The following is a 17,712-nucleotide window of genomic DNA, read 5'->3' as shown; positions in this document are numbered from 1 at the left end:
AGACTACGAACGACGTGGAACGTACGAGTATGAGAGGACAATGGCTACATGTCTATTACGTAGTACAAAAGACATGTCGCAGCCTGCATACGATAGTCTGTATAAAGGATAGACGGGAAGGTAGTAGTGCCACCACCATGCACCAGGAATGGTAGTTAGCTTGTCATTGGGTAGTGGATAGCACAAAAGCACGACGATTTGGTAATAGATGTGCGAGTGAGGATTTGAATTTTTCGACCTTAAAGAAATTATGTATATACATGCACTAATTAAACTTTACTAGTCCAGCTGCTACATGTTAACTGTCACATCATCATTTTTTTAAATGCAATAATTTCAAAACTTTAGAAGGTGATTGATAAAATTGAAAATACAAGAGTATGATTATAACTAACCTTAGTGATTATGTGAAAATGTAAATTTCAAACCTACCCATTTATAGTATCATTTTAAATTTTCATTTTTTTAAACAAATTTATACCAATATTAAATATAAAATTGATATGTGAATTTCAAGATCCTTAAATTTTAAGAAGTGCTTGATATGTCTCTATATTTCCAATATTGTGTCTAAAATGTCTCAACACTCTAAGATAGATATGATAATTTATTGAACTTTCAATATTTTCTAATAAATTTAGACCTTGAATTGAAAATTTATAGACCTGTTAATATAGATATTAACGTTGAGAAACTGCCTACATATAGGAATTTTTTAAAAAAATTTTAATAAACACATAAAATGTCGACTAAAGCTTAATATAAAAGATACTAAGCATGAAGTGAGACATAGAAAGGAAGAAGAACAGTGATTAGAGGGTTTCTTTCCCCCTCCCTGAATGCCTGAGGTAGGATCAGGATTCAATGTCGAGAGACATGTCGATATGTCGTTAGATATGTCGACGTGTCGAGTATGTCGACGTCGATATAGGGGAAAAAGTTGATTTTCCCCCATGTCATCGACATGTCGAAATGTCGACATGTCTTTTTTTGTTCCTCTTCTTCTTTTAAGGTTATTTTATTTTCATCCTCTTCTTACTATGTCACTAGAGTCTATAATTTCTCACAACCTCGATGATTATAATACTGTATAAAATATAACTAATAAGATTTGGAATTTGCTTTGTTAATAATTTCTAATCAAATCTAGTCATTACTTACACAATTGAACAATATATGTGAAACATTGACATATATAAAGATTGAAATAATCTTAGAATTTTTAAAAAATAAAATATTATTATATACAAATAGTGGTGAAACAAGAAGTAGAATATGTAACTTAATTAATATCAAAAAGATGATCTCAGATGATCTAATGCATTATCTTGATAACTTTGATATAAATTACAATAGTTCTCTCCGGTCATCCTAAAGTTTTGAAGGTAGTTGCTTAAATGAGTAGAATATGAAGCACATATGAATCCCATTAGTAGATAATTTGGATGAATGATACATTCACGAGGTTGGGGTGTTTGAAAATTGTATAAATTTGATTGGAAAGTTGGATTGATGATTGATTTGAAAATGTGTTTGAAAAATGTATAAATTTGAAAAGAGAAGTAGGTAAAAAGTAAACAAGTACGAGTTAATTAGAATTTGAAATGTGTTTGGAAACCAAGTCATTAATTATCTCATTTCCAAATGAATCATACTATGAAAAACAATAAAGAAGTAGTCAAAAGTTTATAATTAAAGTTAAAATCTTTTTTCGATATTTCCATCGACATCGACATTTTCAGAAGTAAAATGGTCATATTCTTACATTTAATGGTTAAATGTGATCAATTATAGGCTAATTAAACTATCATTCAAGTTTTATTTGCTAATTCAAAAAATTTCCATCAATTTCCACAATTTACATTATTTTTCCCAAAATATCTATCGACATCGACACGTCCGTAAAATCGGGACCTCGACATTTTCATCGATATTGACATTTTGAACACTGGGTAGGATGCGGCGAGAAGGAAGAATATGTCCTAGACATGCGTGCAAGTTATATATCAAATAAAAAAATCTTTTAATGTCAAAATTGATCGATTTTTATAGAGTCGTGAATCGACGATCGAGTAATCGATTCTAAAAATTCAAAACCAACCACCAATTGATATCTCATTAAAACCGACCGCACAACCTCTGTTCAGTCGATTTTGGTCGGTCGACTTGAGTTTTCGATTGCTCAAAACATTTGTGGAAAACTAAAAGCAAATTAAGAGAATAGCAAAAAATGACCCAAATTTTTTTATAAATTTACGAACCCGACCAACCGCGGAGAAAAGAAACCGGCTCATGGTTTAGGTTTGCAAGTGGAGCCAAGGCGGAGCGGATATTGCCTATTGGTGCGCCAATGAAGTCCGTAAAAAAAAAGGCGCAAATAGAGAAAACATAATAATTAAAAATAATTTCCTCGATAACCCCAAAAACTCAAGAAATCCTGCAAAAAGACCCCACAAAACAAACAAACAAACTTTCCGCCTTCTCAGTTCTTCTCCCACTCCCCTTCCACTTCCACTTCCATGGCGGTCTAGAAACAGAGGGAGAGAAATCGAGAATGTCGAGCTTGGAATGGGGCAAAGGAAGGAAGAGGATGATCGAAGAACAGGCAACGGAGGAATTAGAAGCGCTCCAACTTCTCCACCCCGATCGTTTCGAATACCTAAAGCTCGAGCTCAAGTCCTTCATCCAACTTCTCCAATCGCAATCGCAATCGGACCATCCGAACGCTCACGAAGCCTCCAAACCCTCGCCGACCTCTCTCGCTCCCGATTCACAAGGTCAGTACAGTACTCGAATCCGTAATCTCCTCTTCCTGTGTTCTTGTTTTCTGATTCATACATTTCGGAGCAGAGTCGAGCAGTTGTAGGAAGAGAAGGAAGATAATAGAGGAATCAGGATCAGAGAAAGCATGTGGAAACAGACTCCATAGAGCGACTGCTGCCGAATCGGAGACGGGAGAGATGATCGGGCGGAGGAACAGAGTGGATGTGGTTCTGGAGAGAGCCGTGGTTTGTCTCCGGAAGATTCGACGCTTCAAAACCGCTCTGTTTTCCGCCGCCTGACGCCGCCCATCGACGCCGCTCGCCGCACCATTTTTTGTCGCCTCCAAGGTGCTACCCTCTCTCTCTCTACCACGTAATTGCCGCACGTGTGGGAAGTTTTGAAACCTGATTTAGTGGGACAACGACAAACTTTACAGTTTTGTGGAGGGTAAAAATTTGAAATTTGCAATTTGCAGTAAGAAAAAGGTGGAACAATTTGAAATTTGTATTTCGAATGGAAATGGAATATAGTCTTTGAATTGGGAATTTTTGTGTATAAATATTGATTGATATCTGGTTTTGAAGGTTGGTTGGATTTTATGTGTCTGATTAACATCTAAATAGTAGGTTCGTGGATTTAAATATATTAATAAAATAATAATTTGATCATCCAATCTCACTTTTTCTGATGAATTGTAACAAACCTTTTAACATAAAGTCTTAATAGATCATTTTGAATACATGGAAGATAAAGAAATTTAAAATTTAAAAATATTAAGAACCAAAACGAAATTAGAATTATTATATATATATATATATTTATATTTTCATATTTACCGAGAGTAATTCTAATCATGTTAAAATCACTCCCAAACATAATTTTAAATAATTTCAAGATCAATTAATTTCCGCCATAACTAAACTCGTTAATTCATCTTTTGTCTGGGTGGATAGAAAAAATTGTAGAAAATAGATATTTTTTATCAGTTTTAAAAAACTAATAGTACTTTTGGTGATCAGAAAACAAAGAATTCAATTAAAAACAGAGTTGTATTTTTTGTTTTCAGTATTTTTAGATACGCAATATGAAAATTGAATTTTCATTTAAAAAATTGTTCAACGTGTGTTTAACCATATATTTGTAAACTCATAGTAGTTCCAAACTAAATAACAAAAATGTTAATAACTTAATTAATATTATTTTAGATTAAACTAAATCTAATTAAGTTATTAACATTTTTTTACAAATTTTGTTTAATTATTATTTTATAATGTTCTGTAATTTATATTATATTATATTTTACCTGGGTTTATAACATGAAATAATATGGTTATCAAATCACGCATTTTAAAGTTCCAAATTTAAAATACTGCTCCAAAACAACAAAACAAGTCATAAACAACGGCCAATTTTTATGGGTGGTTAATGAGTGTCAAAGTGAGTATAGTTTAGCGATAATTGACATATATCTCCAAACAAGAGGTTGTGAGTTCGATTCCCTACTCCCACGTGTCCTTAAAGTCGTTTTTTATAAAAATTCAAGTGAAACAATTAAAATTTTGTTTCTTTGGAGAGAGGAAAAAAAAGTGTCTTTGACGACAACCTCACCCTATTAAATTTGAATGGTAATTGAAGGTTTCTCTGAGGTTGATGGCACACTGCAAGATGGAGGCCATGCCATCAACCCACAGAATTCCAATTGCCTCATGCCATGCAAGTGAATGATGACGTCTTCGGTGAAAAATTTGTTGGTGATGTTGACGACGATACTATCTCCAACGTCATCTCTAATGGTCATACTAGGGAACTTTTTATTGATCACCATAACCATATTCGCTATGCAATCTAGAGACGATAACATGTACCCTACATTTCATTGAAAGTTTCTTGTTTGGAATCCTTAGCCAAACCAACCTCATAAGCCAAAAGATATAAATGACAGAGGACTCCAAAATCTCTCTAAAATAGTTTTGTACCAATGCTTTTACGAGAAAGATTATTTAATAGCATAATTTTTTAAAACATAAAACAAAAAACAAAATAGTTATCGATGTGTATACTAATAGTCAGTAATTTTGTTAATCATGTCAGGACACATATGATTTTTTAGAAATCCTTTTATTAACGTTAGAGATCTATTTTCATGGGATTTTGGGTTAATGTCCCTCTTCTTAGCCAACTTTGATATATCTTTTGCTTACATCATCTTACTTGTCAAATTGTTCTCGATGCCCCTCCACTAACTTGAGTAATATGAATAGTCCCAAATCAGTTTCCCTCGTTTTTTTTTTCTTTTTTTCATGTCTTACCCTCACACTCACTCTCACTCTCAAAGCTCTCTCGCTCTTCTTCTTCGATTGACTTGTTCAATCTAATTTCGTATTCGACACCAATTGTCAATTCCGTCTATCTCCGACCACAATTCCGATTTCCTTTCTGTGTTTCTTGGCTGCTTGAGGCGTTGTTCTCAACATTTAAACAAAAACAATAAAATTGCACACAAATCATAAAACCTCATCCATAACATTAATACTAGATTCACAAACCCAAACACAAACATTATTAACTATCATTATTTTGATTGCACAACTTGTCCACACAATCTTCCCCAAGAAAGAAGACGACCCATTAAAGAACACCAACATTATAATTACAAGCAAACATTATACAGAGCGATGGAGAGAGGGAATTGTTCTTCATTAGGGTTCCGCCGCCATTAACATTCCTCCGGTGAGTCCGCAGGAGAGAGCATTCCTAGGAATCCCGCCAACCGAGTGCATCTGTAAGCAAACAAATCCCATGCTTTTTACTGTATGTTTCAGTTGGGCATTTTGTCAAACAGCTTGAGTGCTTTAGTATGTGCACAAATCCCATGGTTTTGCTCTGTACATTTCAATTGGGCATTTTGTCAAACATCTCGAGTGCATCTATATGCGAACAAACTCCATGGTTTTTGGCTCTATTCTCCAGTTGGGCATTTTGTCAAACACCTTGTGTTACTCCAACCGAGAATTTCATTGGCTTTTTCGGTTATATGAACCCAGTAGAGATTTTTTTAATTTGGTTTTAATGATGGGGATTCTTTACTTGTTGGATGATTTTGATTTTCAGTTAGTGGGAATTCGTCCAGTGCCAATGAGAAAAGTGAATATAATTGGCAAAAGAATAAGAACACAAATACAGGAAAAAAAATCTATGATTATATATAATATTCAACAACCATGTAACAAATTCAATTCAAGAATGTATATATTTGAAGATAGGGATGAGTAGATGAAGTGTCATCATTTCACCCATCACCAAATATTATGAAGTTTTACAATAGCAAAAATTACATGGATAATCATTTGCATCTTTTGGTTCCATTCATTCCTCAGCAAAATATATGTCTGTCTCCTTGACTTGCGAAAGATAGGATTCAACATCAAAGTCGAAATAGTCTTCATTGCTTTCCTCCAATTGTGGTACCCATCCTTCCACATTTTCATAATTATTTGCAATCTCAACCTTAGCTATGGGGTCTTCTTCAGCAGTCTGAACATTAGCTATGAGGCCTTCTTCAACAATCTGAACATTAGTCATGAGATCTTCTTCAACAATTTGAACATTAGCTATAGGGTCTTTTTCAACAATCTGATGATTATTTGGTTCCAATAAACGTACCTGAGGTGAAGGCTCTGATGCAAGTAATTGTTGCTCCGATTGAACAGCAAATGGAGATTGAGATTCTGATATTAGTATTTGTTGTTCTGGTTGGGCAAGGCATGAAGATGAAGGTTCTGATGCTGATAAAGTTTTCTCTAACTGAGCAACAAATGGAGATGAAGACTCTAATGCGAGTAACTGTTGTTTCGACTGAGTAACAAATGGAGATTGAAACTCTGATATTAGTATTTGTTGTTCTGGTTGGACAAGACATGAAGATGAAGGCTCTAATTCTGATAAAGTCTGCTCTAACTGAACAACAAATGGAGATGAAGGCTCTGATGCAAATAACTGTTGCTCCGACTGAACAACAAATGGAGATTGAGATTCTGATATTAGTATTTGTTGTTCTGGTTGGGCAAGGCATGAAGATGAAGGCTCTGATGCTGATAAAGTTTTCTCTAACTGAGCAACAAATGGAGATGAAGACTCTAATGCGAGTAACTGTTGTTTCGACTGAGTAACAAATGGAGATTGAAACTCTGATATTAGTATTTGTTGTTCTGGTTGGACAAGGCATGAAGATGAAGGCTCTAATTCTGATAAAGTCTGCTCTAACTGAACAACAAATGGAGATGAAGGCTCTGATGCAAATAACTGTTGCTCCGACTGAACAACAAATGGAGATTGAGATTCTGATATTAGTATTTGTTGTTCTGGCTGGGCAAGGCACGAAGATGAAGGCTCTGGTGCTGATAATGGTTGCTCCGACTGAACAACAAATGGATAATGAGATTCTGGTATTAGTATTTGTTGCTCTGACTCAACAAAAAATGGATAATGAGGCTCTGATGCTAGGAGTTGTTGCTCCAACGTCTGAGCATCGCTTGAAGATGACGGCTCCGATGGTGATAATAGCGATTGCAATTGAGCAATGAAAGAAGTTGGAAGCTCTGATAGTGGTAGTTGCTCCTCCATTTGACCATCAAATGAAGATGAAGATTCTGGTACTGATAATAGTTGTTCCAACTGAGCAAATAAAGAACGTTGAGACTCTGATGCTGGTAATTGTTGCCCCCATGGTACAACTGACGAAGATGGGGGTTGTGGTGCTAGTGATTCTTGCTCAAGCTCATTGAATTTCCTCTTGGTCCCTTTCTTTTTCGGTCTATCATTCTTTCTAATCCGGCAAACAACATAGTCACTGCCTTCGTTAGGCAAATACGCTTCGTCCAAACTAAACTCTTTCATAATCCACTCACCATGGTGTTCTAATCCACCATTCTCATAACGGAAGCGTTTGGAGAAACCAATAAGACCACCAGTGACGGAAGATAAAATGGGAGTCTCAGAATTCTCACCGCTCCAAGTACCGCCATTGGTACCAACTCGACGGCTGATGCGAGAGGAGTCTTGTTTGGTAGGCCACTTCCTCTTGAGCTGGGTGAAGAAGTAGAGATCTTGGCCATCGACTCCTCCAAATAGGTCGAAAACTTGCCATGGCTCATGGTTGCCATAGAGGTCGAAATCTTTGACAGCTTCTAAACAATAGGGGTGGCCATGTACTTTGTTGTAAAGATAATCAACCAACAGAGCTTCGTGACTCGGATTGAATTCAACACCTCTTATGCCAAAAGGACACTTCTTATCCATTTCCATATCCATAAAAATTGAATGCAAATCTTCTTCTCTGTCGCTGCCAATGGAATTTTTATAATTAGTCATTAATCCTTTTTTCTAATTAAATTATAGATATAGTCCTTTTAATCCATTTTTTTTATCTCTACAATTACATTTAATGTTTTATTTTCGTTACAATGCTTCATCTAAGATTTTCTTTTAGAACTCTTAATTTTACCATCAATCTCTATTATTGGTTTAAAAAATGAAATTTCCATTATAATGCCTAAGCTAGGTTTATTGTTAACTTTTCAAAAGTTACCGTTAATCCTCGAATCTTTTTGATTGGTTAAAAAATCGAAGCTGCTCAATTTAGGTTTAATCTTAATTTTTAAAACTTTCAATTTTATCACAATTTTTTTAAAGTATTGAAAAATTGAAATTCCTATTGACATGCATAATTTATGTCTATGGCAAACATTTTAAATAAATAAATACAAAAGATAAGTTTGAAAGTCTATTATTTACCTTTCGGATAATGAGTAGGAACTAGTCATGTTGCAATAGAAATAATCGCAAGGTAAATTTGTTAATGCCAATCAATCCTGAAACGAAAATCTGTAATTAGTAAAATAATTAAAAAATCTATTACTGAAAAGAAAAAGCAAAAAAAAAAAAAAAAAGATTCTACAAGAAATGCATCTACAGTACGTGTGAAGACTGAAGAGTGCAAAGGTAAGAGACTTTCAAACTTACCTTTGAGCAAAGCCTATAGAAATAAACATCAAATCTCACAGTCTAATATCTAATAAATAAATATTCGAGATCCCATACAAAATTTACATAAATTATTATAACAAAATAATTAATAAATAACCTTTACTAAATTATTTTACCGACTAATACCATGAAGATAGATATTCTTAACATTAAATTCTTTTACTCACTAATTTGTTTCGAATTCTCTTTTCTTATTTAAATGCGTAAAGTTCAAAACTTTAATTATAATTTTGAAGTTACATATATTTCGTATTTTGATTCCAAATATTTAAAAGATCAATTTCAGATCATTAATTTAGGTTAATTAGGGAAGCTTTTGTTAAAATGCTTAATTTAGATTTAATCTTAATTTTTAAAAATTTCAATTTTATCACAATTTTTTTAGGTGGAAAATTTGAAATTTCCATTAACATGCTTGATTTATGTCTATACCGAACCTTTTAAATAAATAAATACAAGGGATAAGTTTGAAGGTCTATTATTATTTACCTCTCAGATAATAAGTGAAAACTATTTATGTTGCAATAGAAGTAATTGCAAGGTAAATTTGTTAAGGCCAATCAATCCTAAAACAGAAGTGTGTAATTAATAAAATAATTAAAAATCTACTACAGAAAAAAAAAATGAGGCATTTCGGATCATTAATTAAAAAAAACTTTCAAAAACTGTTTTCGAAACCTAGTGCATCATTATTAACTTTTTTATATATATTTATTTTTGAAAACATACATAAAAATATAAATGAATCCCAAACCAAACCACGTCTGGTCATCATGGGTTTAAACTCATTTATTCTAAATTCTTTTTGAATTTTTTTGACGTCTTTAAACCAATGAGCCAACCCATGATGATTAAATTGAAATCAAAGTTGAAAGGAAAGAATGAAGAAATCGAAAATGTGAGAATATTGTTTTCTCTTAAAATTTGCAGAGAACGTACCAATAAACTACGAGTCAACCAAGTGCTTCAACTTCTTTAAATTTCGTTTTATCTTTATTATGCAACTCGATTCAATTTATAGCTTAAATAGTTTGAATTTATTATTGATCTTTCAAAATTTTCATTCTATCTTTTAAATTCAAATTTTAAATTACATTATCATTTTAATTATCTTTTCAAAATATAATTGATGTCATTTTGAATGACTCGACTTTTTATAACTAGACTATCTAGGGACGTTACTGGAATGCTTTTGATATTTAAAAATTTTTGAGTAAAGGTTATAAAAAATAACATCAAGAATCCGTAAGAATCCGTACTATAATGTTAGAGAATAATTATTAAAAAAAAAAATTATTCAAGATTCCCATACAAAATTTACATAAATTATTATGACAAAATAAATAACTTTTACCGACTAATACCATGAAGATAGATATTCTCATTTTTTAAATTCTTTTAATAACTAATTTGTTTTGAATTTTCTTTCCTTATTTAAAGGCGTAATTTTAAAAATTTCAATTATAATTTTGAAGTTATATATATTTCTTATTTTAATTCTAAAATTTTAAAATATCAATTTAGGGTTTAAAGGACTACGGCTTATAAATATTGTTTATAAAAAAACCCTAACCCTAAATTTTTTTACAGTGGATTTACGAGACATGATATAGTTGTAAAAATATTTTTAGAAAATTTAATAATTTTTTCTTTTGAATAAAAATTTCTCGTAGGAATTTAACGTCCATCTAAATAAAGATTCTATGTGAAAAAATAACATCTAATGTAAAATTTTCTACAAATAATAAATAGATGGAGAATAATTCCTCAGAATCTCCGCCGATTAATTTTGTAGAAAATTATTGGATTGATTTTGAAGATGAGCCATTTTGGATCATTAAATTTTTTTCTAAACCAGTGCATTATGCCCTTTTTTTTAATAAATTTATTTTCAAAACATATATAAAAATATAAATGAATCACGCACCAAATACAAAGGTCTAAAATTTTCATATAGTCTAACTTCAACCTTACAGACATATTTAAGTAAATGGACAAATATGGGGTTTGAATCTATTTCCTCTAAATCTTTTTTTTTTTTTTTGTCCTTTCAGACCAATAGGTCAATCCATAGTGGTTAAGTTGGAATGTAAAATGAAAAGAAACTATCAAGAAATTGAAACGTGAGAGTATGTGTTATTTGGCAGTTTAAAGAGAACGTACCAGTGAACAGCGAATCAACCAAGCACTTCAACTCCTCAAACTTTCTTTATTTTTCTTATGCAACTCAATCCAATTTATAGCTTAAATAATTTTGGTTTATTATTAATCTTTTCAGGATTTTATTTATATCTTTTAAATTCAAATTTCAAGTAACATTATTATCATTTTATCTTTTAAGAATATTATGATGTTATTTTTTATAATAACTCGACTTTTTACCCTTAGACTATTTAGAGACGTTACGGGATGTGGTATGATATTTAAAATTTTTTGAGTAAAGGCTATAAATAAAAACAACAATATCTCGAAGTATAATGTAGAAATTAGTTAGAAAACAAAATTTATTTGAGATCCCATACAAAATTTTACATAAATTATTATAATAAAATAAGTAAATTTCCATTAATTCTTTTACCGTCTATCTTTATTTGTCAAATTCTTGTACTAACTAATTTGTTTTGAATTTTCTATTATTAATTAAACGCGTAATTTTCAAAACTTTAATTATAAATTTTAAAATATCAATTTTGAAAATCTTAAAGACTGCTGCTTATGTTTTTAAAAACCCCTAAATCTTCAGTCGAACAAAAAAAAATACCCTCAAAACCTAAATTTTTTATGTGAATTTACGAGACAGGGTTGTGATTTTAATTTGAAATTAAAAACTAAAAATTAAAAATTTATTATTTCATAAAAATATTTGTAGAAAATTTTATTTTTTTTCCTAGAAATTTTCTGTAGGGTTTAACATCCATCTACTAGGTATATTACTCTCTTCAATTCAATTCACTGCTTACCAATATCATCAACATTATATTAAAAATGTAAGGTCCACTCCTATCATTTATCGTGTAAACAAAATGGAGTCACTACAAAATTTAAGACTTTTCGTTGCTGAAGCCTAAATTTCGTCGTTAATGTGTTTCGGTGACGAAACGCGATGCATCGTTAGTTTCGTCGTCGATTCTGTGTCGCTGAAGTGTTTTAGCGACAAAAACGAAGAAAATGTCGCCCTAGCGACGCTTTTATTTCGTTGCTATCAAGGCGACGAAATGGATTTTCGTCACTCTTGCGACTAAATACATTTCATCGCTTTTTTTATGGTAGGCGACGAAATGCTGAAATTCGTCACTTTTTTTATTATTAATTTGTATTAATAATATATTATTTCATTCTTTATTTGTTTCCTAATTTACAATCCTAAATTTCCAAGATTTCCGTACAATTACATTTTAATGTTCTTGATTTTCCATCCGAAATTTCATGAATATACATCATTTTTCCATATAACTAAATTATAATAACATAATTTGACCTTAAACTTGTTGCTAAATTTTAAAAATATAGCAAATATCATTGAATAACAAATATCATTCGTAACATGGCAAGTGCTAAAAATAAAACTCATTTTAAAATCAGGGTACAAAAGAAAAATAACGTCCAAGCGTCTAACTAAATTCACACAAATAACCCTCTCCAACGTCCAAGCTTCCACCATTCTTGCAGTATCAATCCTGCACAAAGAATTGTATCAATTATTTTTGTAGTATAAATATGAAAGTAGATTCTACACGAATAAATAAAATCAAACCAATAAACTAACTAACATCCAATGTCACAAACCCACCCCTTTTGTCACAATACCAAACACATGAAATCATAACTCAATGTCACAAACACATCCAATGTCACAATACCAAACATATAAACTCATAACACCCACTAACTCATATCTTCCTCCCCTAAAAATCACACCATATTAACAATTGAATTTAGAACACTTATTAAATCTTATCCCCCTCCCCAACAAACACCAATGTCACAAACTCATTCTCATACCCCCAACCACCAACCATACCCTCCCCCAAACCAATGTCACTAATGTCACAAACTCATGACATACTCCAAAGGTAAAATATATTCCAAACAAAATCAGTACTCAATACATACGTATCATATCATACTCCAGACAAATATAATCCAGAAGACATACTCTCAAAACATACGTAAAGTTTTAACACTTGAGCACATAGCCAGAATACCAAGAAACTAATTTCACGACATACCAAACTATTCGATGAATTTCCTCCCCTCGAAAGAAGCATTTGTTGCATTTCGAGAAGTTTCCTATTAAACTCATGTCTTTGGGCCTCCAATGCTTTCTATATTTGTTCTTGGGTGGCCCTTTGTTGGTCTTCGTTCGCCTTTCGTTGAGCTGTCAATTCTTCCTCATGCTTCTGAAGACGAGACTCTAATGACTCCACATATTCATCAGAGTATTTTGATGATGATCCTTGATTTCTGGTGGGCTTCGGTCCATATCTCATTCCTATTATATAGTTCGATCTTTTCCCAATGATAGTCTTCATTATTTCTTCGTATGTTTTATTGTCTCCTTGAGAAGCATGATACGCTTTTAAGGTAATCATTTCTTCCTGAAAAAAAAAATAAAGGTGTCGTTAAGAATGTTGAGCTATATATATCTTACATCAATACTTTACGTATTACAATATTAAATGAATACTTACATATGCATTCCTCGCTTCCTCGTTAATCCAACCTCTTTCCTCCCAGTAATGCCTATTGAAGAATATATGAATGAGACTTAAATATGTCTCATCTTCTTTTCGCTATTTAAAGAGATTGTTAAGTTGTAGTAAGAATAATAAGAACCTAAAATCTAAAGTCGCAATACAATTCAAATAAATTATTGGGTTCATACCGAATCTTCTCGATGACATTGAAATGGTTTTGGTCCACCTTGATGTATGAACCTCAATTTACTACGTGCCACCTTATTTTTTGCAGATTTTTCCTACAAAATTACATGTTTAGTTAAGAAACGATACTTATAAAATGATAACAAAGAATTAAGATCATATATTAGTTACCTTCCATGTCGGAGATTCTCATCTATCACATAATATGTTCCAGTCTTCTTGTTTAATGTCTTTATATGGCTTTTGGCGAGCACGTGTTGGATCACGTACCTTTTTGTAATGTCGATGTAGTTTCGCTCGATAATCCTTGAATCGAGTTCCAATCTCGTATAAAATATATCTATGCACACGTGACTGAGATATATCGACAACAAACATCTCCTACAAAACGTAGTCAGTAAAACCAGTTAACAACATATTCGATTATTAGTAGCCAACAAATACAACATAAGAAATAATGTTCACCAGCAATATCTGAATGATTTTATTAGTCCTAGGACCGTTATCTATTTTTTCTTTGCACACTTCACATCAATATGGTTGCGTGCCAGATAACCTATTTCAGTAGTAAATGAAGCTGACCCAGGTCCAACCGGTCTCCCCTATTGCTTCGTCCATTCGAGGTTGATTTTCCCAACACGATTTACGACTCGTAACAAGAATTCGCCACGAGTTTCCCCCCGAGCTCGTATGATTCCAACAATGGTATCCTCACTTTCGCTATCTGATGACATTATGTTATAAAAATAAGAAAAGAGAACACAAGTTGTTAGGATTAGTCCGAAATAAAAATTATAAACTGACAAAACATATAATATACCATATTGAATTACTCATCAATATCATAGTCATCGATTTCATCCGACGATGTTGTTTCATCATATTCATCATCGTCCTCGTCCTCTATTTCGTCTTGTACTTCATCAAAATTTAATACTATCTCAATTGTACCAGTATTGTCGGATACTATACTTGGATTTATGTCTGATATATGAAATGTTTGTGTCTCGAGATCCACTTCATCCACTACACATTGATTGATATTGGCTTCGACTAAATCAATCTCTTTAATCTACTTCAGGCACATCGCATAAATGTTTGTGTTGAATTCTTTGAGCTACTTTCCATCCATTACTTAATTGGAGATCATCAACATAAAATACTTGTTGTGCTTGAGAAACAAGTATAAATGGATTATCCTTTTACCATAAGTGACGTGTGTTTATGCTTGTAAAGTTATTATTTTGGCGAACGTGATTCTTCTTAGGATTTGCCAATCGCACCTATATAGAATAACTCATTTGTCTTTAATGTAGTTCAATTCAATCACTTCCTTAATAATACCATAGAAGTCAGATCTCTTATTATCATCTCCACCAAATACACACACTCCACTATTTTGAGTGGTGCAACGACCATCCCTCTCGTTTGTGTTGAACCGAACCCCATTAGTAACACACCCTTGATATGAATTTACTCGACGGTCCAGGCCAAAGACAAGTGCATACAACTCATTCACAACTTCGTTTGATCCCGGAAATAAGATCTCTTGAAGCCTTGTGAGATTACCACTACGTCCATGTTGAAGCTCCATTTCGTGCTCTCTACCCAATGATTGAACAATGAATAGATGTTTGAAGTATGAATAATTTTCTAAATATTAAACAAAAAAAAAACATACTATTTCCATTCATCGACTGCTTCGCAATTGGTTAAGACATACCAGTGGGCTTTTTGTAACTCATGATGCGATAGTTGTGTCATTTTTGAACTATCGGTTGGACGTGCATATTGTGAAAACACAGACAAATATCCTTTGGTTGTTTCGTTCAAGTTTCGCAGATCATCATTCTGAACTGGTTTATTGAAATTTGTTTCAATTGCACTTAAGGTACATCAAGCAGAACGTTAATGATTCATTTGCAATGAATGCTTGTGCTATAGATCTTTCAGGGCGCACTTTATTCCTTACGTATTGTTTTAATGTCATCAATCTTCTATGAGCATGTGTTATTATGACTACTATTTATTGAAAACTAGACATGAAGTCACTAAACATATCATACCTCTTTATTGGATACATCCAACTATAACCAACAGGTCCAAAAGTTTCACCCATTTATTCCCGACTTGTTGAAATTTTAGCTCTTTACGAATGTTTAACCTCATTAAATCTCTATGTGATTTATCAGTGTCCTTTGTTTTCCTTTTGACGTTTAATAATGTGTCCATGACATTATCACATATATTTTTCTCAATATGCATAACATCCAGTATGTGTCGAATCTTAAGATTCAACCAATATGGTAACTCAAAAAATATGATTTTCTTCACCCAATTTACTTTATCGTGCAATCACTTCCCTTTCCATTATAAGATGTTTACTTTATCGTGCAATCACTCGAAAGTTCTGACCACTGCAGACATCATACATCTCAAAGTCGGTACTCTACAACTCAGTCAACTCATCTATCAATGATTATAAGTAAATATCTATCTCCTTCCCTAAAGCCTACAAAAGTGATATTGGGTAGGTAACTGCCCACTAAGGCATCTCTCTCGTATAACATACAGTCCTAATGACTTCATTCAAACAATCCTTGAAAGGCCAGAGATAGGTGCCTTAACCACTTGAACTATGCTCGATTTGGCTCAATTAATTTCTTTTGAGAATAATGTTGGTTGAAGATATTGATTTTACATTAGTGGGCTTAGTGGGAGAATGTAAGCCACATTTTCAACTTTTTTTTTTATTGTTTATATTAATTATTTTATTATAAAACTCTTTTTTGAAATTTGAATGAGTTTAGTGGGGTTATAGGTATCTTTCTTTTTAAACTCCATAATAAGGCTATCTATTTCTTCTTAACAGGAAAAAGAACATACAATACTTTTTTATTGGCACAGAAAGAGTATTATGGTCGTCTCTAGTCTATTAGGCACGGATTAAAGTATTGGATATATTTGTACGAATTGCGTCTAATCTACAAATTCGTAAAGTTCCTTAGAATCAAATTTACTGCCCTCAATCAACCACTACAACCCGCACATGAATTTTATTAATTGATGGATCGATCCTTCTAGTGTTAAATCTAAAGATAAATCTTCCATCATTAATTACATTTAAAAAAAAAAAAAAAAACCAAGACCCACGAGAAAACGGATGAAAAAGGTGTACCAATCCAACATTATTTTCTTTGTCAAATAGGATTTTGTATTGGTGGTTCCATGTATGTTTAAGTAGTAATTCTACTTTTGGGGATTAATACATTGATAGACTATTTAAATACTATAATTACATAAAAGGATTTGAAGCTATAAAATTTATACTTTTGTCATGAAAGAACCCATTTGAGAGAGTACCCATCACCCAATTTACTAGTATATCTTTTTGTATCTACACCTCAATATTAATTAATTTTTAAAATCCAAAATTGGATACCTGATAGGTTACATTTTAAATCCGTTAAATTTTGCCTAATTAGACTTTCCAAAAGTAAAAAATACCAAATCCCAAAATACTAACCAAATCTCCAAAATAGTTATGTTTCCGTTCATTCCTTCGTCTCCGACCACCGTCTACATTCCTTCATCTCCAGCTGCTGTCTCTGTTCTTCTTCGTCATCGGAACAGTCTGTCTAGCTGTCTCCGGCTGCCCATCCATTGTTTACGTTCGTTTATCACAAGATTTTTTTTTGTCCCCGGTTGCCCGTTGACCATTCGGGCCCTCCATTATCCCGACCATTGTCTAGTCGCCAACCGAAAGGTTTGTAGGTTATTTCTTTATTTGTTAATTGTAGAGAGATATAACCGTATATACTTTATAACCAAATATAAATTATATTAATATATAAGTGTATATTATAATGACTATAGTTTATATCACCATTATTAAGTGTATGTTGCTTAAGTTTATAGCCGAATATAGTTTATATTTCCATATAAATGAAAAGGTAGCCAGATATATAGTTTATATCTCCATATAAATAAATATATATGTATATGTATATTATCCATATAA

General features: G+C 32.3%; 2 protein-coding genes across 2 annotated transcripts; one reads left to right on the top strand and one right to left on the bottom strand.

The window, feature by feature from the left end:
* Nucleotides 1-2,423: 2,423 nt before the first annotated feature.
* LOC111024084 (uncharacterized) lies at nt 2,424-3,308 on the top strand. Its single transcript, XM_022301671.2, has 2 exons — nt 2,424-2,777; nt 2,851-3,308. The coding sequence occupies exons 1-2, from the start codon at nt 2,555-2,557 to the stop codon at nt 3,060-3,062; spliced, it is 435 nt and encodes a 144-aa protein (XP_022157363.1). The 5' UTR covers nt 2,424-2,554; the 3' UTR covers nt 3,063-3,308.
* A 2,633-nt stretch (nt 3,309-5,941) lies between these two features.
* Nucleotides 5,942-8,151, bottom strand: LOC148207195 (uncharacterized). The gene is made up of 2 exons (XM_088118482.1): nt 6,427-8,151; nt 5,942-6,330 (listed from the first exon to the last, which is right to left on the bottom strand). The coding sequence occupies exons 1-2, from the start codon at nt 8,131-8,133 to the stop codon at nt 6,130-6,132; spliced, it is 1,908 nt and encodes a 635-aa protein (XP_087974608.1). The 5' UTR covers nt 8,134-8,151; the 3' UTR covers nt 5,942-6,129.
* Between the last annotated feature and the right edge of the window lie 9,561 nt (nt 8,152-17,712).

Source organism: Momordica charantia, unplaced genomic scaffold (assembly GCF_013281855.1).
Source record: "Momordica charantia cultivar OHB3-1 unplaced genomic scaffold, Mcharantia_2.0 BLBB01000171.1, whole genome shotgun sequence".
Lineage (NCBI taxonomy): Eukaryota > Viridiplantae > Streptophyta > Magnoliopsida > Cucurbitales > Cucurbitaceae > Momordica > Momordica charantia.
This window is presented reverse-complemented; position numbering and strand designations above follow the sequence as displayed.